Genomic DNA, 25252 nt, shown 5'->3' with positions numbered 1-25252 from the left:
CCAACTTAACAACTAATCATATGTTTTGTAGGAGTAAAAAACACCAAATGATAATCTGATGATGATTCCATTTTATTCATTTTCAGTCGTAATTGTACTCTGTTATTTATAAACTGATTGAAATTCATCTTAAGTAGGTATTGCTTGGAAAGTCCCTGTGCTTAGGGGGCTCACCTGATTCCTAGGACTCTCTTGAAGCCCTGTTGTTACTAACAGTAGAGATGCTGGGGGGTCTCCCATTTTATAAGGAAGACCATCTGGACACTTCTAGCTCTTTCTCCATACTGATGCATTATGCGATATTAGTGCTGATTATCGCCCCAGCTTCCAGCTGACCCATGTTGCTTTGCTTTTTAGTACATTTTAAATACTGATACACAATGGAAAGTCCTCTTCTTAAACATTTTTACTCTGTCTTTTTCTCTTTCCTCTGATTGAGTGCCCTCAAATGGCTCCTAAATCAGGGCCATTTTTGCCTCTCCCTGAATATCTATGATGCTCTTTTAGTCCATAGACTCTCTCCCATACTTCTCCTGGCCTAGCAGGCATATAGCACATATGTGACTTTGAAATCAGATTCACTTGGAGACAAGTGAGGCAAGTTGTAATTACTTAGCCTTTCTGAGCTAAGTAATCTCTACCTGTTAAATAGAAATAATGATACAAACTCTTTAGGTTGCTGTAACCATTAAATGAGATGATGAACTTGGGCGGTGTTAGTGTGTGCTAACCCAGCACGGCGACTCAGTATGGGGTTCCCGGGGTTCCTACTCTCAACCTGCTCACTAGAGCCCTCTCTTTGCTTTCCCACCTTAGTGCTGGGTCTTGACCTTCCTCCCGCCCCTTCGGGTTTCTCTTTGATCCCAAATCCTGTGGTTGCTTTTCACACTCTAACATCTGTGCTCCTGAATCATTCCTAGTAAATCATGGCTGTCACTGCACAGAGTTCCCCGGTGTTTCTGAGGTCATGGGAATGTGTCTGAGAATGGACCTGCGTCTGAAAGTCACCTGTCTACAAGCGTCCGTCTGAGAAGCCAAAGTTGAATCATCCAAAGAAACTCTTTCTGTTCTTCAAAACTATAAAAAGAGGGCTCGCTTATTATTCAAAGGCAGAACTGAAAACAATTCCCCTCCTGTCAGTCAGATGGTCATCTGTAGAGTTCATTATCCTGTCCTGAGGACTGATTAGAAAGCAGTACCCAACCACCCTCGGCAAAGAGGTGATTATCAATTGTGAAGCTATAGAAGCCTAGCGCTGTGGGCATTTCAGTGTAATTATGGAGCTCTGAGTATCTGTCTGTAAAGAATTATGGGGCTCTTTCTCTGAAAGCACCAACGTTTGTATCCATTTGGGAAATATTTTATTAAAATATGGTAATATCATGGATACTTAAGTGTGGTGGCTGGGAGCTTCCAGCTGAACAATTGTATCTTCAAACAAAACTATAAAATGGCAACAGGAAGAAGAAATAAAATTGAAAATCTTTGGGAAGGCAGGGGAGGCCAGAAGGGGTTGGAAAACAAGAGAGGACTCTAAAATGGAGTGCTGAGGACTCAGACTGAGGAGAATAGTGCAGGTACGGGATTACCTGAGCAGACACCAAGCTGAGGTGGGGAGGAGTAGCCATTAGGGCAGCAGGACTTGAGCAGAACATCTAAGGGGACTGATTTGACTGCCAAATACAGAAGCCTCTTACAATGAGAACCAAGTGAAAGATTGTACCTCAAGGCACAGATTGTACTATTAAATCTAAGCTCTTATCTAGAGAAGCCCTGAGATAGTTGGGTGCTTTAAAACTTGAGATAAGCCCACTAACCATGACTTAATGAACTCCTCACTAGACAAAGAGTGTGTCTTTTAATTTCTTCACCCACGAAACTAAGTTTAGGTATGCCACAAAGCGAAGTGTGGGTAGGAGATACAAATCCCGTGAGGGAAAACGAAGAGGATAGAGGGCTGGCCCGAATTTAATGGAAGAAATTGCTATCTGTGGAGATTGGATTTAGAAAAATGCTCCAAATGTAAACTGGATATGCTTTTTCAGACAGCTTACTTATTAATCAATAGCGCAAAAGGACCCTTTGCAGACGGCCAGCCCCGGTGAAGTGTGGCAGCGGGGCACTATGCGTGAGTCCATGTGTGTATGCGCCAGTCCCAGAGGGGTGTCACAATGACGGTAATGGATTCAGTGTTTAGATTGCATTTCATACTTTCAAGGTCCTTTGTAACCATTAATCCTTAATTCCTTATCCCTGCCTCAGGCTTGTTGACCGGCCAGCCTTCATTCTCTCAGTTTTACAAAGCATGATCATGAAATAGAAATTTGACCATTTGCCCAAGGTCAGAACGGGACAGTGACAAAATCTAGACTAAAATCTGACTGTTTGTCAGAGTGTAGACCACAGTGTCTAGAAAAACAACCTCCTCACCTGTTTCTGGTGTGGCTCAGAACACCGAACTGGCATGCCTCTGTTTGCCCCCCAGGGTAAGCTCTTCTTCACCTGTCTCCCCAAATTACAGCAAGATGATTGTGATGCCGCATTCATGTGAGCTTTGAAAGGGCGCATGGGTTGGAGAGCCTGGGTGGCTCAGTCGTTTGACCATCCGACTCTTGATCTCGTCTCAGGTCTTGATCTCAGGGTCGTGAGTTCAAGCCCCACATTGGGCTCCATGCTGGTTATAGAGCCCACTTAAATTTTAAAAGACTAAGAAATAAATAAATAGATTTTTAAAAGGGGGTAAGTGATTTTGACATGCCACCCATTTTAAGAAGCTAAAGCTTAAAAGCTGTTCCCCTCCCCACCTCCATCCACAATGAGGATCTAATTTGGAACCATATTTTGTAGTCCTGTATTTAGGGAAAGGTTCTCTTTTACTTTATTGTCCTAAATTCAATACTACAAGTGTATATCCAGTATTATAAATCATACAATAAAAATGTAAAAGACCTCCTCCTTCATAGGAGATATGATATGGTGATAGATAGGATATACTTGATATGGTATAGGTTTCCAAGGCGTAGTGTTGTTTACTAACAGCAGTTAATTCTGTGTACTATCATCTTGGAGCTCTGGTCATTGAATCCTGGGTAGATTTGACTGGAGTCTTCAACTAACAGCTTAATCCCATTTTTATGAAAGGAAGAATAATGAGGAGTTTTCTGTACAACTGATGAAAAACCTAAGTGTCTTCCTAGAAACTAAGAATATCTGATCAGATTCTTCAAGGAAGCAAAAATCCTGTAAATGTCAGAAAGATGTCACATGCTGGGAAACCCCTTTGGTCAAATTCATCTAAAGAAGGTACTATTTGTAGGTGACTTTTCAGCAAGTCTGTCAAAAGCTTCTTGCTACAGATAAAAATTCAATAACCTTTCACTGTGGATGGGCCACAATTATCACTCATTTAAAAACAGTCCCTCTAATAGAGTATTTTATCATGCTGGACAGTCTCTGCATTGTTCATTATTTAGTGTTTGCTAAGCTGATGGTACTTCCACAGCACTTTTCTTATCTCTACTTCTTCAGAATTGGATTTTATATTTCCGAACCAGTCAGATATGACAAGTCATTTTCTTCCCTCTTGTCTTTTAAGAAACGCAAACTTGATTTCTTTTTTTTTTTTTTTCTGGACAATCACCACTTAAAGATTAAAGTTATTGGAAATGTCTGTATTAACTAGCATTGGGACGTGTCGTGGAGGACTGCTGCATTTTAATTGCAATTGAGGGTTTCCTCTTTTTTTATTCTTTTTATTTTCCAATGTGTGTGTATTCTGTATCTCTTCGGAACCTCATTCTCCTAAAACACACAGCGTATGGCAAAGATGAGGTATTATGAAGCTCGATGTTGTTAAAAGACAAGCCAAGGTATTATCAGAATTATTATATTATAGAACTTCAGTAAAGGTGGTGATAAGCTACGTAAGTGGGTCTCTATATATAAAGATTGTCTTTATGTGGGTAACTTCCTGAAAGGAAAATGATAAAGTCATTAGCCTAATACCTGGGGGAGAAATGCAAATTCAAATAATATCGCTTTCCTGTATAGCTCATTATTGAGAATCTTAACATTCTAAGTCTGAAAAAATTCAGTTCTCTGTGGTTCTTAGTGAATTATTTTTAAAAGAAGCATATATTTTCTCTAAACCTTGGAACTGATCTGTAACATATAGTTTTAGGTGTTTATCTTTTACTCCAGGTTCTGTGTTGGACAGTGTCCTGTATTAGGGCTATTTTCTAACTAAACTAACCGCCTTCTTTTTATAGTGAGGACTCTCTGGGAGATTTAGGTGAGGGAGGCTGAACAAAGGATCAAAATAATAAAGTGGTCACGTGTCCTCTTCCTTCGTTAGAAACTAATTGGGTCTAGAGAGGAACTGTCCATTCCTTCCAAGAGAGTCTTTTGCACAATTTTTAGGGCAATATAGAACTTCACTCAAGACCTGTGATGACAAGACTTTGACTTTTTACAGTACAAACTTTTAATCAGGATACTGCAAGCCCACAGAGAATTACCAAAATATTAATTTTAAGATTTATGGAGTATTATTGAAAGCACCAAAACAGAAATAGCATTAGACTCTCTCTTCATACAGGAATTACATAGGCCATCCTTTAGGGTCAGCTTTATGAAGAAAAATATTTGCTCAAACTTGACTCAAAGAGAGGAGATGTTCAGAACTTCTGTCATGCCTGCTTCTCAAAGAGGGAGCGTGAGGAAAACTCCTCCGTGCTATTTGTTGAAAGGTACCACAGCCCGATTACCACATTTCTCCAGCCAGCAGCCTTGGGGCTTTTCACAGAAATTTTGGAAGTGTGCTAGAGAAACGCCCCCACAAAAGACTGTTGCATATGCTGCTGTATCTGCCTCGCTCCGGGAAACAGAGCATGGGTCACCAACGGACAGATGGCTGCCACATGTGCCACCAGTGGCCGGAAACTCGGCCTACAAACGAGCGGGAGTGGTGCTCTTCAGCACTGTACCCAGATTTTCTCTTCTCTTGACCCAGCCCTGCCCATGGAGTCTTGAGGCCATGTTATGCTCCTGCCTTACTCTTGTTCCTCAGCACCAGAATAACTCAACACACAAGCATGAGCTTGACCTTGGGCAGGCACTTCTGATGTCATCCCTGGGATTGTCTATATATATTATCAATTCCTCACAGGATCAACCCACTCTTGTGCCCAACGCCTGACACAATGTCTGGCAAACAGTGACCTCTCGATCAGGGATAAGGTTTTTTATCCTTCTGCTTATCTTTAAAGCTTGTTTCCCCATTCTTAGTCATCCTGGGATATTTTATTTCTGAGTCTTCATTTTGCTGCCCATATTTGCTCATAATGCTCCTCAGTGTGAAATGCCCAGGTCTGTGTCCGGTTTGCTTCTCCCCTTCTCCTGTCCCACCGGTTGTTAACTGGGCCATGCTGCCTGAGTTTCATTTCACTGTCCTGGGACCTTTGATGCGTCACGTTTTGAAACTAGACCTTGAGCCCTCACATTTCACAGCCTCCCAAAAGCCATGTGGCCGTGGACCTCAGGCCTAGGGTCAGGGGGTGTTCATTCAGGGTCACGGTGAGCAAAACTTCAGGTTAAACCTCCGCTCTCATTAAGTGACTTTCTCTGTAAATGTGCACTTGAGTGTGTCAGGGGATATAGAAATGAAGACGCTGCTGCCTGGTGGTTTTAGAAAAAACTGTAACAAAAATGACAGTCCATCCAAGCCCAGAGCCCTTTTGGGGTCAATAGCTCCCATCTGTGTTCATCTGCATTCTCTCTCTCGTTAGGAATTAAAACTTACAACAGGTCTCATTGAGTTGATTGTGCATATGAATTTTTTTCCAGTTAGATGTCTTATAAACGGTCTTATTTTTTAAGAGCAGAGTACCTACAGACTATTCAATGTCTGGGTGGCCCTGAATATCTCTAGGACAGTATACAGGATACCAAGACTTCATTAATACCATATAGAGATGAATTTTAAAATTAAATAAATACCTATATGCATTAATTTAAAACATCTACCATAACTTTAAAGTACTCGATTTTTATTAACTATAGTCATCAGGCTTCAATAAAATCCTGATGGCAAAGTATAACTTTAGTCACAGAAACTTATGATGTACTATATGCTGGCTAACTGAACATAATAAAAATATTTTTAAAAAATACAAGAGTGTTAAGAGTGCAAGCCATCCTGGCCTTTTGATTACAAAGTTAAGATTCTTAAGTGCTAATATGGTATTTTCTTCATCCACTGTTGGGTTAATTGATTATTTCTAGATTTTCTTTGTACACCATTCTTTTACCAAGGATCACTTAAGGTTTCACATACACCATGAAACAACAAAAAGGCTTCATTATCACAGAGCTTCTTTTCGTTTCAGCAGAGCCATTTGAAACATCTAAATGGTTGAAAAATGCATCCCAGTAATATACTGAGAAACAAGAATAGTGAAAATAGCTATTTAGCTTGAATTCATTAGAGGTCAATTACCCATGTTGCCATTCACTTAATTTCCTACTTTCCACACTGAATTAGTTATGTGAATTAGTTAACAACCCAGCCACCACTGCCAAATCAGCTCACACTAAGACTGCTTTCCCTCATCAATGCTCTGCGTCGGCGGGGATCGTAAACCAAAGCACCGAGCAGAAACCACGGCCAACCTGGTGTACCATACAGGGCCCAGTGAGTTCTTCGTGCTGATACAGACGTTGACGAGGCCGGTGTAATTATCAGTATCAGTAATAGAACCGCTTCAGGCATAGCTCTTTGAACATAGTAGGCACTCAGTAAATATTTCATCAAATTAAGCTAAATTAACAAAGCGCTGGCATGAGAGCCTGAAATCTGCTACCTTTCTCTTTGCTGAACCGCCTGGTAAATCTGTGTCTACAGATGAGCCAGCCCTTTTCCTTCCATCTGCAGGTACGCCCATTCCCTTTCTTGCTTCCTCTCATTTCAGGCACTGATAGGAACAATTATCTTACAGAGCATAGGAAGGTTCCCTTCAAGTCCTCTATTTATCTCCATTAAGAATTTCTCCTAAGATTAAACAGTACAATTACCTTTGGATTTTCAAAGTATTTTTAGCCTCTAATGTCCTTATTTAAAGCATATATTTAATTACATACCTATTTTATCCCTTGCTAAATGTGGATTTTACTTACTGAAAATGTTCCTTCTGACCTTCTCCTTTGACTGGTCTTTCCCTTCCTTAATCTCTTCTTCAGCACCTGTTTTGGCACAGTGATGAATGTGTTGCCATCCAGTTCTTTTTTAAAACTCTGAATGCATTTCCCCCGTAGAAACATTGTTATTTCTGGTTACGGGATATGCGACACGATTTCTAATTTCTATGAGTTTCAATTATCCCATCTCTAAATTAGGTATAATAATAATGCCTATTTTTGATAGTTGCTATGAAGATCTGCTACATCTCTTCCTAAATATTTCGACATCTGTCATTTCTTCTTCATCGCTACTGCCACTGCCCTAATTGACACCTCCCGTTGTTTCTCACTCAGATCCTCTAGGTAGCCTGCTTCCATTCTTCCCCTCCTATGATACAACTGCTATTCCAAAGTGATCTGTCTGAAGGCAGATCTGACCATACAGCTTGCTACAGTGGCTTCTCATCATCCTGTGGGCAAGGTCCAAGATCCTTAACATGATCTAGAATGTTCTCCACACTCTGTATCTCTGTTTTTATGAACACCAGACTGCCCTTAGTTTCCCTGCAATGTCTTAGCCCCTTATCTTTATTCAGGCTGTCTCCTCCGAACTTAATGCCCATTCTCCTACCTTTTCCCATTTTTCTTCACCCATTCATCCTTTAAAATCAGCTTAAGCATCACCACTTCCAACAAACTTTTGTGGGCCCTTTCAGACTGAATTAAGTAACCTTCATCTGAGCTCTGTCATACCCAAGAGCTATCTCTAGCATCTTGTTACACACTGTATTGTACCATTTGTCTGTTTCTGTATCTGCTTTACCAACCAGACTGTAAGCATTTGGAAAATATGGACTTGGTTCCTTTCCTATTTATCCCAACAGTACACAGAAGGGGGTGGGGAAAATGTGGATTATTTCAATTAGCACAAATGGACCAAAAATTGACCTTAACCTCCATTAATATTATTTTTCTGGTGGGGAAGTATATATTTTTATCTGAATGACTTCAAGAACACAATCCCCTATGCAGCAGTCTCAGAGAGAACTCTCTTCCCCAACTAACTACCCCTATACTACCATTTACTTACCATGAGAGTACATTTAAGATAATGTGATATGGACTGTATTTAACGCTATGTATAGACACGAATAGCCTCTCTCACCAGGGCAATATTGTGGTATAGACCCAGTAAGCATTTGTGAAATCCAGTGAAGAAAACCTGTCAGGAGTTGGGCTAAAGGAGAAACTATAGACCGAGTCAGAATCTCCCTCAAAAAAACAATTTTAGAGGCACCTGGGTGGCTCAGTGGATTAAAGCTTCTGCCTTCAGCTTGGGTCATGATCTCAGGGTCCTGGGATTGAGCCCCACATTGGGCTCTCTGCTCAGAAGAGAGCCTGCTTCCTCCTCTCTCTGTCTCTGCCTGTATCTCTGCCTACTTGTGATTTCTCTGTCTGTCAAATAAATAAATAAATAAAATCTTTTTTTTTTTTTTTTTTTTAATTTAAAGACAATTCTAGGGGCACCTGGGTGGCTCAGTGGGTTAAGCCTCTGCCTTCAGCTCAGGTCATGAGCTCAAGGTCCTGGGATTGAGGCCCACATTGGGCTCTCTTCTCAGTGGGGAGCCTGCTTCCCCCTTTCTTTCTTCCTGCTGCTCTGCCTACTTGAGATCTCTCTTTCTGTGTCAAATAAATAAATTAAATTAAAAGAAAAAAAAAAAACAGGGAGCCTGGGTGACTCAGTGGGTTAAACCCTCTGCCTTCGGCTCAGGTCATGATCCCAGGGTCCTGGGATGGAGCCTCACATCCGGCTCTCTGCTTGGTGGGGAGCCTGTTTCCTCCCCTCTCTCTCTCTGCCTGCCTCTCTGCCTGCTTGTGATCTCTGTCAAATAAATAAATAAAATCTTTAAAAAATAATAAAATCTAAAAATTTAAAAAAAACAATTCTAAGTTTATTCCAGTTGACTAATAAATTGTTGATTTATGCCCCCCAATTTTTTTGCCATAGAGTAGTGGTTTTTAGACAGCTTGGAAGGGTCCTGAGCAAGCAGAGTTCTAGGTTTTCCACCTTCTGCTCTAACCAGAGCACCTTCTACACTTGATGCTATAACTGGAGATTAGTGTGGACTCAACTCATAGACTTAGCTGTGAATGGTTCATGTCCACAGAGTCATAGGCTGCGTAGAATCAATAAAAGCTGCCATCCCTATCTTTGATGTTGTTCCCAGCAGATTTCTTCTCAAGACATTGAGATAGGAATGAAACCAGTGATTAATTGTGATGCCTGAAGCCTGCCTGTTTCTTACATAAAATATCGCTTTGATACACCCAGGCATGCAGTTTGCTGAGGAAGACACTGGCATAGAATTTTAGAATTTAGGAGGGACGGACATTCAGCACGTTTGATGGATCTATAGATTGGAGGAAGTGGAAGAAGGCCGTTCTGAGTAAAATACACCCCAGGTCCAACCACATCATAATATAATTATAAAGTTAATAATTGTCACTTAGCATGAACCTAAATAATTGTTCAAAAAAAAAAAAGTGATGGAATGAACATACACATTTACCTGTCCTTTCTCCATTAACCCCAGTGAAGCAAGGCAGAGGGGAATTTTAAAGGTCTGAGTCCACAAGAACAAAGACAATATAAGAGAAGAGCCATGAAAGCTAATTTCTGAACCAGTAATGAGTACACCAAGAAGTTATACAACTTATGTTAAAAAAAAAAATGGCATGGCTAACTACCTCTGAGAGAAGGAACGAAGACGGAGCTGAAAACAGGAAGACTAGTTGAAAGCTGTTTGTGAGACATTCACTCTCGGATTCTCTCACGTAGCTGTGGCACTGCTCCTATCAAGTCAAAACAGAACACCGGAGGTTTGTTTCCTAAAAATAGTAAAGTAGAGATTCCTTGGGGCTGTGGGATATATGTCATAGTTGAGTGTGGGGCTACCCTCCTGAAATTAGGGTGGCTAATTCACGGTTCACATCAATGGCTGTTGAGACCTGCCTTCTCTCTCCGATTTGCTGGCAGCCAGGTATTTAACGTTAGACAAGAGACTAGAAAGTCTGAAGACTCTGAGCAGCCCAAGAGAAGAAAAACAAAAACAAAGGCCAAAGACACGGATATCTGTAGTTCCCCAGTGAAGGAGACCAACCAGATCACCTGCTGTGGTGACCACAGTCCACAAGCGCCATCTCCACAGACACAAAACTTCAGTGAATCCTTCTGAACTGTGATCAGAGAGCCAATGACAGGAGACATTTGAGGAAACCAACTATGAAACACAGAGACCAAAATAAATAGAAAACATAACTCAGACGAAACAAGGATTATCCAGGGGAGGGGGGAGAAAGCACTTATAGTTCATATCCCAGAAGAAGAAGGAGGTGATAGTTAAGAAGAAGGAAGTTAGAGAAGAAGGAGGAGAAGACAGTGCATCCAAAACAAAAATAGTATCCTATATGAAAGGAACATTCAGAGAACAGATGAGAACTCATGGACAGAAAAATAAGTGAAAATTACAGCCCCTAACCAAAGGAAAAGTTAGAAGATAGAGTTGAAGAAATATTAAAAAAAAAAAAAAAAGGACAACATAAAGACGAATAACAACTAGGCAGAAATAAAAAGGACCCAAGGAGCAGTCCAGTATCCAAAAATTGAATAATAGGGCCACAGAGAGAGGAGAGAAATAAAGAGAAACATCAAAGAAAAATGAAGAAAACCACCCAAAGCAAAAAACATTGATTTTCATATTGGACGAGACCAGAGTCTCTTAAGGGATGAAAACAGAGCTAGGTTCTTCCTAACAAAGCAGTCATCACAAAATTGCAGAACCCTCAGAATAAAGAGAAAGCCCTACACTGTCCAGGAGAAAATAGGGGTTGGGGGAGTGATTTTTAGAAAAAAAATCAAGAAACAGAAAGCAATGACTCCTCAGAAGTAGCACGGGAAGCTAGAAGACAATAGAAAAATACCTTTTAGATTCTAAGAAAAACTATTTCCAACCTAGACTCCTATACCTAACCAAAAGTGTCAGTTCAGTGTGAGGGAAGAACAAAAACATGTCAAACATATGTAAGATCTCAAAAAACATATTTTCCATTCAGCCTTCTTCAGAATCTACCAAACTTGAAGAGTTTTTCTAAAAATAGGAAGGCATGGTGAGAAGGAACAGAGATTGGAGATCATTAACACAGAGAAAGAACCCCAAAATGGTCATGACGGGAGATGCCAAAAGGGCAGCTATGCAGGAGGGAGAGGGAGAAACTGGCCCAGGGATGAGGCATTGAGAAGGTCTCAGGAGACGTCTCAGAATACCCAGTGTGTTTGGATTCAGGGAGAGAAGAAATTGTTTGATCAGGGAAGTGTTAGGGGTTGAATGATCCCTGAGCACAAAAGAAACTAACCAAACAAATAAGTAGCAAGGACATTATTAGCATCAGAGGAAACAAGCCTGTGGTCCCGGGTTGGGGTGGGGTGGGGAACTAGGGATTACTACACAGCCTTAGATGTTGGGGCACTTAGTAAGAATAATGCCAATGCAACATAGGGATCTCGCCAAAGTTAAGATGCAACAGTAGCAAGAAAGCAGTGAGAAGAGTAAGCATATGTGGAGGGAGCTAAGTCCTCATCTTGCTAGTGGGAGGGCAGCAAACACCGAGAAGTGGGAAATCAAGGCGCAAAGTGGACAAGTTCCTGAACTATAGAAGGCTGAGAATGTGGAAATCAACTAAAAGAGTTGAAAGTGGTTGCCTCCTGAAAAAGCTTCTAAAAATGACTCTTTTCGGGCATCTGTAGCTTTGATTACATTTAAAAAGTGAACTAAAAAGTGATTACACTAGTAGAAGTCCTCCCTGGGTCTTCACTTTTAAGTTTATGATCAGTTGTAAGGATTACTATACAATCCTGCATGAAAACGTTAGGCAGACCCAGTCAAGGAAGAGCCCATGGTCCATAAAGTTCCAGTCTTCCTGACATCCAGGAACTGGAGAAAAAGAGACTTTCCAAATGTCTGTTGGAATCTGGACTTTCAGTTTGTCCTGTGAAACTGATGACGAGAGTAACTGTAGTCTGCCATCATTCCTAGTACCAACCACCAAACCCCAATCATAGCAGCATAATTTGTTTGCCTATGTTGGTTGAGAAAATAAGAGTTTCCCATCTAATATTTAATAAGATCTCAGGTGGCCTCCCGATACTCTGCCTTGCTTATAGACACACTATCTCAATCAAGATGTTTTCTGGTTTCTTAAGGGCTATCAGAGAGCCAGAGCCAAGAGGATCCCTACCACAGAGTAGATGGAACTGGGTTCTGTGTCTCAGCTACTTCCATGAGATAGTAGAACCTGGATAATTTACTCAGTTTTAGATATAATGAAATATTAAACTTTTATATTACATGTGTGTGCATATATTAATACACATAAGAAAAGCTGATAAAATAATTCAAGTGTATTTAATATTTGGATCTACAATATTATACTCCCAGAAGTAATAATAGAAACAGTTTACTCTTAAGATATTTCCACAATCTATCTGACATAGTTTTTGAGGCAAATCCCCCTAAGAGCGTAATAATCGCACCAGAATATTTAACTTGCCTTAAATTTCTACCAGCAGATTAACTAGAAAGTCAGATACTATACTATTACAATATTCTAGCCATTAACAGACAAATGTTTACAAATATATGATCTTATATCTTGGAACCTACTTCTTAATGATCAAAACATAAAGCTATAAGCAAAACATTTTACTTAGAACGTCCAGGGTTGACAAGACCTTAGTCAACTAGGCAGTACCAATGATGAACACTGCCACTTACCAAGAACTTACTATGTACCTGACACTACACTAGGAGTTTTAGGACATTATCTTTAATTATTACGGTGCTCTGAAGGTAACTTGGTAGGCAGAATGTAGCCCCCAAAAGATGTTGACATCTTCGTCCCCAGGACCTGCAAGTATGTTCAGCAAAGGGGAATTTGTGGTAGAGAAATTATCCTGCATAATCCAGGTGGGCCCAGTGTCACTACAAAGGTCTTTACAAGTGAAGGGGAGACAGATAAGACGTCAGAGTGAGGCCCTGTGAGGACTCGCCCTTCCTTTGCTGGCTCTAAAGATGGAGGAAGGGGCCGCAAGCCACAGAACGTGGACAGCCTCTAGCAGCGAGCAATGACCCGGAAGTGAATTCACCCCACAGCCTCTGCTGCCTCAGTTTCAGCCCAGGGAGACCCGTGTCAGACTTCTAATCTCCAGAACTATACAATGCAAAGCGTGTGTTGTTTTAAGCTGCTATATCTATAGTAATGTGTCAAAGCAGCGACAGGAAACTAATACAATAAGCATCCTCATCTCAATTTTTAGTTGACAAAAGTGAGGTTCAAAAGATGGAGCAACTTCCATGAAATCGCGCAGGTGGCAAAGCCAGGACTAGAACTTAGGCCAGTGTGAGTCCCAGACCTGACTCTCACCGGCAGCAGCAGCTGGCACAGATTCCACACGTGCCAGGTGGGGGGCAGTTTATGGACAGGAAAACTGAGCGCCATACGTCTGACTGTCCGAGGTCACACATCGGCGGGGTGCCACAGCCAGGTCCAGAGTCCAGGTTCCGTCCTGCCCTCTCTCGGGGCTCTGTCGTGAAGACCATACTTTCTGTAGACATACAGGTGGAACAGCTGCATGGAGCAGAGATACTAAATAATCACGCTAAGGGAAAGGGAAGCATTTGCTGTCTACCTCCTGTTAGGGTAGTTGGGTTTCCTGAAAACTTACACCGGCCGGAAATCATTTCTGTCGCATGGAATTGCGTGGCTCCCAGGTAGCTGTCCCGTCTCTTTTTCAGTCTTTAGGCCCATTAGCATATCTTTCACCTTAGAGAAAGCTTCTCATTAGGCGAAATGAGTTAAGAGCTTATCACCGAGGCTACACAGCTCTAGCCGGGGCAGAGATGCCCTGCCCTTGACCCTGGCGTTCCCAGGGACAGATGCACCGCAGCAATGATCCAAGTTATTTAAGGGGCTGTACTCTTATTTTCCGTCACTTTCATACACAATCTAAATCTTACCACACAAACAACACTTACCATGCAAGTCAAACAGATTTAAATTTAAGCAAAATTGAGTGTTACCACATGTGCTGATGCCAGATCTATATAATTCTTCTGAGGTTTCTGGAAACATGAACCAAGCCATTTATGCTTCATAGGAACAGATTATATCATTTGAAATCCTCAATAAAAATGCAGTCTCATATTCTGCAGATGGGTGTCATTTAATTAAAATATGTATTTAAAATGCAAAGGGCTACATTAATTCTTCACTGTGGCTGAGATTTTAATTGCACTTGAGTTAGGAAATTCTGAGTTAATGTTCCCCTGGCATCTCTCATCTAGCCTCTTAGAACAGATGTATTGTGATCTGAGGAGGATTTCAATATGTTTTCACATGCTGGCCATGTAGGGATGGCTCCGAGATGCCGGGGTGGCAGGCAGTAGCAAAACAAGGAGCCGGCTCCCAGGGGAAGGCGCTCAGCACCCTGTGGCCCCATCTAGTCACCCCCTGAAGTTGTACTCACTCCATCAGCCCAGAAAGGTTGGGATGGGGCTCCCATTTTTTTGTAGGGGACTGACTGCCCTATTGGAAGGACTCAGCACTTTGAAAAGCTCAGAATTTTTTTTTTTTAAACCAACTCTGTGAATGCCTTCTCGTTTTAAAGGATATTTTAGAATATACTCTAAGTGTTTTATAAATGCTAACTGAGCAACAAGAAAAACCATCAGCCTCACTTAAGTACTGTTGTGATACGATAAACTACGAAATACACTCCATAGAAGATGAAATTGTGAGCTTTTAGGAACTTCTTTTCAGACTAGAGACAGTCCAGGGGCCAAAGGAATGCCAGAGCTCAGGAGGGTTGTCTGACAAGTAAGGCAAGGGGGGTGCGGGGAGGGACAAATAATAAATGTTGCGGGCCCCAAACTGTGGGATGACTATTGTCAAGGATTTGAAGAAAGGACTGCTTTTATGCTTAAATATTAAAGAGGAATCCATGATACTAAAGCGTCAAAAAAGAAAGAGATGAGAACTCTCATGAAGGGAAGGAGGAGGATGAAATGAACACCAAACAAGGAAGGTTATGTATCCTTTCATTCATTCTCTCATTCCCTCATTCAGCCTGCTCTGTGCCCAGGGCTGGGTTAGGCAAGTCAATTCCGTGGTGAATGGAAGATACAAAGCCCAGGTCATTTGGGGCCTTATAGCCTAGTGGGGCCATTATCTATATCGGACATGAATACAGATGCCCGGTCAAATCAATGCAGCGATTTCTGCTTTAACACAGTTATCTAGGAAATACTGAAGATTATGGAGAAAAGAACAAAGCCGTAGGTTCGACTTGAAGGGATGAATGTTAAGAACATTAGTTTAGAAATAGCAGTATATATTTCGGGAGGGTTTTATTATGTATGTAATATATCTTTTTAATTAAAATCTGCAAGACTAATATAAGGTAATATATGAGAAGCAACTTCAAGTTCTTAAGAAAATAAGCAGTATATAAATCTCAGAGAAGAAAATAAATCCAAAGCCCTCCTTAGAAAATCAGCAAAGGAACCAGTCATGGAATTCAGACCTCTTGGCTCCTCATCTACTTGTTTATGTCAGTATGCAATCTCCCTGAAATTAACTTTTTATATTAAAAAGGAAGCCAACAAAGTTGAAGAAACAACTCTATTTTTTTGTCTCAGGCTCTTACTCAGTTTGTTGTATGAGTACAGGCTTCACTGGGTCAGGATTGTCAACTACAGGGCGCACCCGCCCCCCCCACCAGGAGGTTCCAGGGGCCTTCCCCAGACCCTTCTCCTTTAAGAAACGTCTTCTAGTTGAAAAACTCACAGAGAGGCTGGTTAAAGGCTGAAAAGAGAACCTCAGCCCTCACCGCAGAGTCCTTCGTGAGCTATAGCGGTTTTAAACCCAGGGAAATGAAATACGATTATGTGTCTCAGAGGCCCCGGCCTGACTTTCTAATTCTGCGGGGGTAGATAAGGTTCACAGGGCCTTGGTGAATGGAGGAAAACTAATCATCAGGCTTAATGTGCAAGACTTGACTAGTAAGAGATTGATTTCGCTTTATTGTTATGGGAGACTAATAGGGTTTCAGAGGTGTTGGTTTTCTTAAATATTCCCAGCTTATATGTGGGCTTTTAGAGAAATCAGAGTGATCTATTTATCTATAAAATCTTATGGAAGACCATTTAGCCTCTTTCTTCTTTCATCTTTATAGGGAAGGATGGAAGGTTGGTTGAAAGAGGCAGATTTTCTTCAAGCAGGATGTGTGTAGAAACTAATTGAAAACAAACTTGTTTTAAAGGAGTTATTGCCTCCTTAAAAGTGCTGATTTCCATGTGAAATTTATGCCTTCCCGCAGAGGCAGAGAGGAATACCCCAGGCAGTTCTAAGGAGCCAACTCATTACTGGTTAGTGTACACACTCCACGAAGGACATTAATTCACAAAATGAAAAACTAATAGAGTGTTTAGCTGCCTCTTTATCACCAATGGTAGTCTGTGCTGTCTTCATCGTTAGTGTTTACTGAGCTGATGGGGGCAACGTAGTCAGGCCTGCTTATCACAGCTCATCTCGGATGAGTTGCCATCCCTTTCTGAGCTCTGTCGGGCATCCCTCCTCTCTTCCCTGAAATGAGCGCTCCGGGGTTACCCAAGAAGTCATTCCATCCATTTTGTATTTATTTCCCGGCCCCCCTTCCCTGTCGCGTCCCTGGCAGAAACACTCTCTCACTATACATCTGTGACTCCTACTCTACTCATTTTTTGGTTAATCCCCACAGCCACAGTCCAGACTTACCTAAATAAATAAATAACTTATGAACTAAATAATAATAATAAAGCTAGTGTCTTTATTCCCATTTTACAGATGGAAAAGCTGAAGCATGGAGGTAGGATCTAGGCTTAGCCAGTGGCCTAGCTGGGACGTTGTTCTGGGAGCCACATGACTTTTCATGAAACTGAGAAGAAATGTTACTCAGCTTCTCTAGCTTTTTCTTTCTCGTACATTCTTGCAGCACCCCTCACTGTCGATGATTCCTCTGTCCACTCGAACGATGATTTCTACTTTCTCATATGGCAGTTTTCATGTGAGGGGCTTTCATTCTATCTTTCTGAAAATCTGCTTGGGTGATTCTTGGGCATGCGTCCGATTTCCTGGATTAGAAAATTCTTTACCTCTCTTCCTTACCATGTAAGTTGCTTCCTTATCTAATAAAAACAGATGTGACATTTTAACAAACTTTGAAATAACCAGAATTGCTTCATCAAGTTCAAAGCATGTTGGAAAGCATACTGTTGTAGGATGTGTGGAGGGGGCATTATTTTCATGTCTTTATGTTTAAATAAAGCAACTCAGATGGACCCTGCAAATGCAGAAACAGAGATTTGCATTGTCTGAAGGGATTTTGGGGGGGTAATTTTCTGTGTTATGGATTCTCTGAGTTGCAGAGAATGAGGAGGTGCTGAGAGTGGTCTTAGAAAAGTCAGTTTGACTTTCCTCTGCTTTTGCCTTTGTCCTCCGACTGTCCTGTTTTACTCTCTGGCTTGGCCAGCTGCTTTCCTCTCCATTCATCTTCTCCAGTAGACATCCCCTACTGAGGAGACAAAAAGACACATGGGCAATCAGCTGGAGAGCCAGACTGGTTAGAGGCGTAGAGAAGAATTCATAAATCATGTGTTCTTTTGAATTTATCCGATAGAAATTAAACTACATCAATGCAGCACTGTCTCTTGGGGCCATCAGAGAAGATACTGATTCAGTAAATATTTGTGGATCACCTCGGCTTAACAGGTAACACAGTACCAGCTAGATGCTAGGCCGCAGGGCCATGAATCAACAAGACCCACCTTCTGCCTGCAGGGTGTTTCTAGGTCATGGAAAAGACAGGCATGAAAAGTAATTACACCATACTGTGACTGGGCAACACAACATACAATGGGAACGCATGAAGCATGTTTTAAGGAGAGTTAAGCATCAGAGAAGGCCTTCTGGAGAAGGGGGCAACTGATGTGGATCTTAAAGAACAAAGATGAATCTACCAGGCAAAGAGAAGATGGAAAGGCATTTTATGGAGGAGAAACCAAAAAGAGGAGGGGAGGAGAAAAGGCTATGAAGTGAAAGAGAAGAGGATGAGTTCAGGGTCATTCATGGATTCATTGGGCCTGGAACATAGGTTCATGGTAGGGGAGCAGCAAGCAATGAAGCTGGAGATGTGGGCGAGGACCAGTTGAGATGTTACTTGAAAGGTAAGGGCAAGCTATCAAAAGATCGTTAGACATAAGAGAACCATGATCAAATGGTGTTTTAGAGTAACTTCTTCAGCAGGACTCTAGGAGGATAAATCAGAGAGGAAGAATTCTTGAGGCAAATAGATTAGTTAGAAACCTGCTAGGCTAACACAGGTGATGAATGGTGGAGGACCACCCAAGATGGAGGCTGTGGGGATAGTTTGGAGATATTAGAGAAGAAGGATCAGCGGACTTCCATCACTAATTCAATCTAGGCAGTGCAGGATATAGACATCAAAAGCCTTTCCAGATTCCTTGTCTGTGCAACTGGTGGACTGTGCCTGTGCCAAGCCCTGGGCGGGGATAAGGAATTAGCTCTGCCAATAGAGCCATATGCTGAAGTGACGCTCACTAAAATGAAACGGTACCTGCACATCACAGATGTGTAGTACAGCTCAGACATAAATATGAGCAAATAAAGGAAGCCATCCAAATTTCATAGTTGAACTAGAACGTGATTGTAAAAAATTCTCCTTAGGAGATATACTCAACTGACTGAGTCATAGAAATTATTTTCAGTAGAGAGACAATTATTTTAATGGTATTTGATCTCTAATACACAAATCTAACCTGAGGTATTAGTCTAGAAGCAGCAAAACAGACTCCTTCAAAAGTCATTTGTTTCCTAGCCTGCATTTGTCCCATGTTGGGAGATGGAGTGAACCAGGAATTCTGCTTATGCGTTAGCATATGGAATGATAAACATGTTATGATAATTACAAAATAAATAACCGAGAAGGACTCAGGTAATTCCCACCCTGGGAAGTAAGCATCTGAATGCCCTTAAAGGAATTCAGCTTTGTCGTCGTTCTTGTGAGTGGTTTAATGAAGGAAGAGGAGGATGCTGATAACTAAAATGAAAATATGAGATCCTGAAAAATAAAATAAAATACAGGATCCTGTACAAGTTTTATTGAGAATTGACTGTACTACTGATTTTGCTAATTACCTATCAACATCTTTGTTGTATAAACGATTTCACCTAAGATAATGGCAGAATGGAAAATGGGGAACCTTGATAGCACTGAAGGAAATTAAAACTCTGTAGGCATTCCTATGTTTGAGTTCTGTAGAAGTGCTTGATACTGTTATAAAAGTATACTACAGACCACTCAGTGAAATACAGGCTCTGAATGATGCTTTCTTGATAAAATGATGAAAGTGACGTGGTAGCAGCCGTGATGGGAGGTTTCAAGTAGTTTCCAAAAGTCTAATTCAGCTAAAATAGGATGGGAATTAAGTTCTTGAATTGTCTTTCCAATGACTTTTCTCCCCAAGAGGGAGAAAACGTGGAGACTCAATATTCTGTATGTAATTCTGACCAAAAGGAAGAACTCAGTGGGAAAGTGAACATTGTAATAGTCTTTGGAGAATGTTACCATGTCATATTGGAGTTTACACAGCAAAGTAAATACCAGGCATAGAGGGATATATCATTTTCACAGAGTTAAATTTTCAGACATTCAGAAAATATATTGCTGTGATCCCATGGTTAGAACCTATCAAAGAGAACATAGCTTACATCTGTGGGAGATGATACAAGATAAAATTTACACCATAAAAGGCTAAATCATTTCAATAAGAAAAAATATCAAACACATTTTATTCTAGGGTGTATTATTAAACACACACAGACATTCTCTCATTTAATCCTTACAGTACCCCCATGAAGCAAATACCATGATTCTCTCTATTTTTGCATACTGAAAAACTGAGGCACAGAGAGGTTAAAAAACTTACTAAGGACACACAGCTATGAAGCCGTCGGTGGGGGAGCCAGAATTTCAACTTACCCAGTTTGCTTCCAGTCTGAACCTTTTATCACCACATTGTGGTCTCGCCTCCAAAGAGCTCTCTGATAAGCTCATGTGGAAGGATGTAAGAATGAAAGAACAAGTTCCTAGTAGGCACAGAAGATGGAGGGTGAGCCTTGGGTAAATTGTGAGGGTAGCAAACACCCAGAATCACCCGGTGGTCACTGGAGATGCTGCCTACGATAAAATTTACCTGTATTTAGACACAGAAGGAACAGGAAATGGATGGGCCCACATTTGGCAAAATGACAAAGGTGATGCTAATAGAAGGCAGAACCACCCTTCTTCTGTTTCTGTTTTATTTAGAAAGGAGCTATTTTTCAAATGAAAAAATAAAAGATAAGTCATAGTAAGAAACAAGTGCGAGGAAAACATCAGATGGCCTGGGGCTGTTTTAAAGTAGAATTCAAATAGATTATCTTGGGGTATTCAAGAAATTTGCTGAATTCGAGAAAATGTAAAACACGTGAAAGATGACTTAACACCAGATTACGGCAGGTACTCCTGTTCTCAAAACAGGGGAAATGTGAAGAAATTCTAGAAATCGTAAACTCAAGTTTGCCCGTGACCCCAAGAACCAGCATGATTGTTGGCACCCAGAGAGGAATGCCAGGAGAGGCAGAAGCCCCCGTGGGTTCACAAGAGGAAAAGGAAAGGGTCCTCACTGCCCAAGGGCCCCCGGAAGACACTGAACAGGCTTTGTAATGGAGGGAGCAGGAGCACTATGCATAGATCCATAAAATTAGCAGACCAGATTTTGCTATAATCTCAACGTGTGTGTTTCATTTCCAAATGAATGTAAATGTATTTTCAGTGTAGCTCTTGTGTCCTATCAAACCAAGATTTACCAGTGTCATCTTAGTGTTTTCTCTGAAAATTAAATTCTACTTGGTCCAGCAGAGAAAGATGTAAAAATTGGTGAGTACCCACTTAGAACGAAATGTTCTGATGAATGAGCCTAAGAACAAAGAGATCAAAGCTTTTAGGAGTCAGTAGGGGCTTCCTTCTAAATTTCATGACTTCAGCCTGTCTGAGGGCCAGTGATCCAAACTGTGGAGGCTGGAAGTTGTTACATGCTTAGTGTGCTCATAAATGTGGAGTTGTTTTGGAAGATAAGCTCAATATTGGGGCACCTGGGTGGCTCAGTTGGTTAAGTGTCCGACTTGATTTCAGCTCAGGTCATAATCTCAGGGTGGTAAGATCGAGCCCCTCATCGGGCTCCATACTAGATATGGAGCCTGCTTAAGATTCCCTCTCTTTCTCCCTCTGCCCTCCCCGGCCCCCCTACTCATGGGCACATGCATGTGCGTCCTCTCTCTCTTTCTCTCTCTCTCTCAAAAAAAAAAAAAAATCAGTATTAAGCTGAAGTTTTTTATATAGCCTTTGAAAGCAGCTCCAAATAGAGTGACCTCTCTAAGAAGTCAGCTTTGTGGCAGTCTACATCTTTAACCTGGGATTTTGTTAGAAAATAGTAGAGAAGCCCATGGCACACTTTTCTGAAAAATGGACAGCTCATTGGATCGGTGAAACATTTTCCAAAGGGAAGATCAAATCTGTTTTGCAAGGGAGTCTTGGCAGGTGTTGTTCAAAATGAGAGCAGTTTATAATTTGTTCAGTACTCCGTAAACACATTTTTTTTAAAAAAAGATACTAGAATTCATGTGGCTAAACTAATAAAGAGAAAGCTGGTCACTTGTTTGCAAGTAAATGTTTATACAGACTTTCCTGCCATTCATCCTCAGTCTTTAGGAGTTGTGCCGTAATTTAAGTGTTTGACTTTTATCCCTACTTTGGCGGTTATCTCAAGGCTGGAGTGCAATGGGAAATGGTTTGCTTGTGACCAAATCCCTCCTCTTCAAGGGCAGTGGTTTGTAAATGGCTCTTTCAGCAGATTTTTGCTGCCAGATCTTAATAGGTTGCAAATAAAAGTGGAGCTTTTCTGATGAGGGGAGCTGGCGGAAAGCGAGAGAATGGGCTTGGGGAGACGAGCAGCTCTGCCGAGCACGTTCCGCACATCCTGGCCTTAGAGGTCACCAGCTTCCGAGAAAGGGGAGCCCGGGGATGGATTCTTAGCGACTCTTCATCCCACTCCCTCCTGCTCAAGATGGTCTCAGGAATATCTCATGCATAGAAGCTTGTATGTATTTCTTCCTCTAGACTCAGTCGGGAAAACAGAAACCATGTCAGGTATTTCAAGCAAGAGGGAATTTAATACAAGGAATTAGATGTTTTTGAAAGGGTTTTAAAAAGCTTAGAAAACAGTGGGAAGGAAGCAAAGAGCAAGGAAAGTAGCTCCCAGCTTGCAGGAAACGGGGACATGGAGGGAAGGCGCCCAGAGGGTTTACCAAGTGCCAGGAAGAAGCAGCTGTCGCTAGAGCTCTCCTGCAAACAGCTGTGTACCCCTCTTATTTGCCATCTGCCTGAGCATCTTTCTACCAGTGCAAGAGGAGGAGCGCGCCTTCCCTCTCTCTTTGCCTTCCACATCTTCTGCGCGTGCCTCTTGCTGGCAGGAGTTGGATACATATTAAACTTATTCAAAATCTAAGTACCTTTGCCCTGCCGGCAAGCAGTTGGGAAATACAGTTCATTCCTGAGCTTCCAGAAAAGGGCTGGGGACAATGCCGAGTTGACCAAGGACCAGGGCACAAGTGTATTTTCTCATCTCACTTTCTACAATAAATGTAATCTAGGGTAATATCGAGGGGAACATATTCCCAAGAAAAAATAAAATGACAAGTCTCCCTCTGGTAGGGAAGATAAAAAACATCTTTCCCAAATAAGCCCCGTTTGGCTGTTTTAAGCCTTCCCAGAAGAGCTGACTTGTCAGTGTCTTTATGTGCATATGAAAATAATTTATAACATGGTTTCTTACTCTTCAGGTGAAAATGATCACTTCATTTTTTGATCACTTCAGGTCAAAATGGAAGGCTCTGTCGATTTCTGGTCACCTGCTTGCTGAGCTGTACCATGCGGACACACACCCGTGTACATTTCCTCTCCTGTCTCCTCACTGTGCCTTTGGCGGGGGCGGGGCGGGGAGTAGCCTGTGACCGTGAAGTAAATGCTGATTCATAGTACAAATCCGACTTTCCAAGCCCTGTGGGAGGAAGGCAGATCCGATCTCTGAGAAGCACAGTTTCCAAGCTTTATGGAATATCCTTCTGAATTCCTAAGATAACGCCCAGGTTCCCTTTGCTCAAGAACCAAGTGCTACAGACATCCTTTCCATGAAAAGAAAGATCCCTGTCATTCCTCCCTCAAAATAATGTGAGAAACACCTACTGTATCTCCTCCCAAGCTGCTTTCGGATGTCCTTCCTTGTTTTCCCGGCAAGCTCCACTTCCTCGTGCCTGCCTGAAATGCCCCCTCTTTCACTGAACTTGGGAGAAAGTCCTTCTCCTCACTTTGTAGATGAAAAGGTAAAATTTAAACCTGCCACTTGCAGTCCCCTTTTCTCCTGTTTGCCTCCACTGCTTCAAACATTGCCACAATTATGTAGTGTTCTCTAACTTTTGTGATTCCTTATTTTAAGGTCAGAATGTCAGAAGTTTACATGTGTAAATGTCTTACTACATCGGTTTCTTTCTGTCCGTTAGTCGCATGAACAGCTAAGTCCACGGCTCTCCAGTGTTTGGAAGGTGTTTTGATGAGTAAGGAGATGAGCCTAGGAGTCCCAGTCTTCCAGAATTCCCAGCAAGAAGTCCAACAATAGTAGCTGAGATTTACTGAGCACTTACTATGTGCCATGGATTGTTCTAGATGCTTTATGTGCTCTCTAGACCCTGAGTCCTTAGGATGACCCTTGGAGGCTGAAACTGGTGTCACCCCAGTTCAGGGTCTTTGCAGTTTTGCCCAAGGTTATTCAGTCAGTAGATAGTCGAGTCAGAATTTAGCCACCACTTTCTAGGTCTAAACTTGGTCAATCCAAGAGAAATGTTGTTATATAACAATAGAAAAAATAGGGTTCATAGTTACTATGAGAACACTCATGTCCTTTTACGTAGAGAAAGTTACTTAGATTTCCAGTAAGGTTAATACGTATCCTCAGATTATATACTCACTTGATAGAAAAACAATTGCTTCTCTATGTAGCTTATCCTTAACTGGCTTCAAAACAGATTATGAATCTTTTGATATTTAGGACAGTTGATTCTGGAAGCATCTATATGATTGTTAATGATTCTGGAGATTATACGTCAAGGCTGGAATGCGTGTGAGAACAGTATTCACGTGTTACTAATGTGTAAAGACAGAAATATGGCTGTACAATATTAACCTTCACAAGGCATTAGTCAATATGTGTGTGGCATGAGCTCATCCATTTAGCCTGTAGAGGTCATATCTGACACAAGAGAGCTTGAAAGGGGAGGGACTTAGTTAACTGTTACCTTTACCGCACACTGGAGAGGTGGCCACCCCTGTCCTCACGGAGGAGAAATTCTCTCAGCAAGATTTACACCTGCAAGTCCTGTACCATGTGTGTTAGGAGGTTCATTCTCTGCATTTCTTACTTCCAACGTGCTCCGAAGGGAGCCGTCGCCGGCGACACAGCTAGTCTTGGGGCTGGTCTTTGTGCTTGGTGGCAGGGTCAGCGCTGGCTTCCTAATAAGTCAGTTGTCTATGTGTTGTCCTCACAGCCCATAGGATCAGAGTGACCGGTGCTTCTAGGATTCTACCTATTTTTTTCCGCACTCAACGATAGCTCGCCACGTTGCGCTGTTCACTGTCTAAAGCTTGTCTGATTGCCCCAAAGTCTACTCCGAGCTATGGCCGGAGGAGATGGATCCTGGGGTCTACTGTTGTTTCATTCAGTACGTCATTATTGAATAAATAATAGTGTTAATAGTAGTTGCGATGGCAATAGCCATTGCCATGTATTAACGGCTCATGAGGCAAACACTG

The 25252-nt window shown here is 41.6% G+C and overlaps 1 protein-coding gene across 4 annotated transcripts in view; it reads left to right on the top strand.

Annotated features, from left to right (window-relative positions):
• The window catches only part of EXOC4 (exocyst complex component 4), a 726477-nt gene that overhangs the window by 621248 nt on the left and 79977 nt on the right, over positions 1 to 25252 (top strand). The window contains exon 15 of one of the 4 annotated variants that reach the window (XM_032869014.1): positions 17116 to 17156. The exons of 2 other annotated variants lie outside the window; for them this stretch is intronic. In XM_032869014.1, coding sequence (XP_032724905.1) covers positions 17116 to 17141 — 26 coding nt within the window. In that variant the 3' untranslated portion in view covers positions 17142 to 17156. Of the gene's footprint in view, positions 1 to 7530; positions 7608 to 17115; positions 17157 to 25252 lie in introns of those variants that run through there. One more of the 4 variants, XM_032869007.1, reaches the window with a different exon arrangement.

The sequence above is a fragment of the Lontra canadensis genome, unplaced genomic scaffold, assembly GCF_010015895.1.
Source record: "Lontra canadensis isolate GAN:19392208 unplaced genomic scaffold, GSC_riverotter_1.0 scaffold2, whole genome shotgun sequence".
Classification (NCBI taxonomy): Eukaryota; Metazoa; Chordata; class Mammalia; order Carnivora; family Mustelidae; genus Lontra; species Lontra canadensis.
The sequence above is the reverse complement of the archived record's forward strand: the minus strand, read 5'-3'. Positions and strand labels throughout refer to the sequence as shown.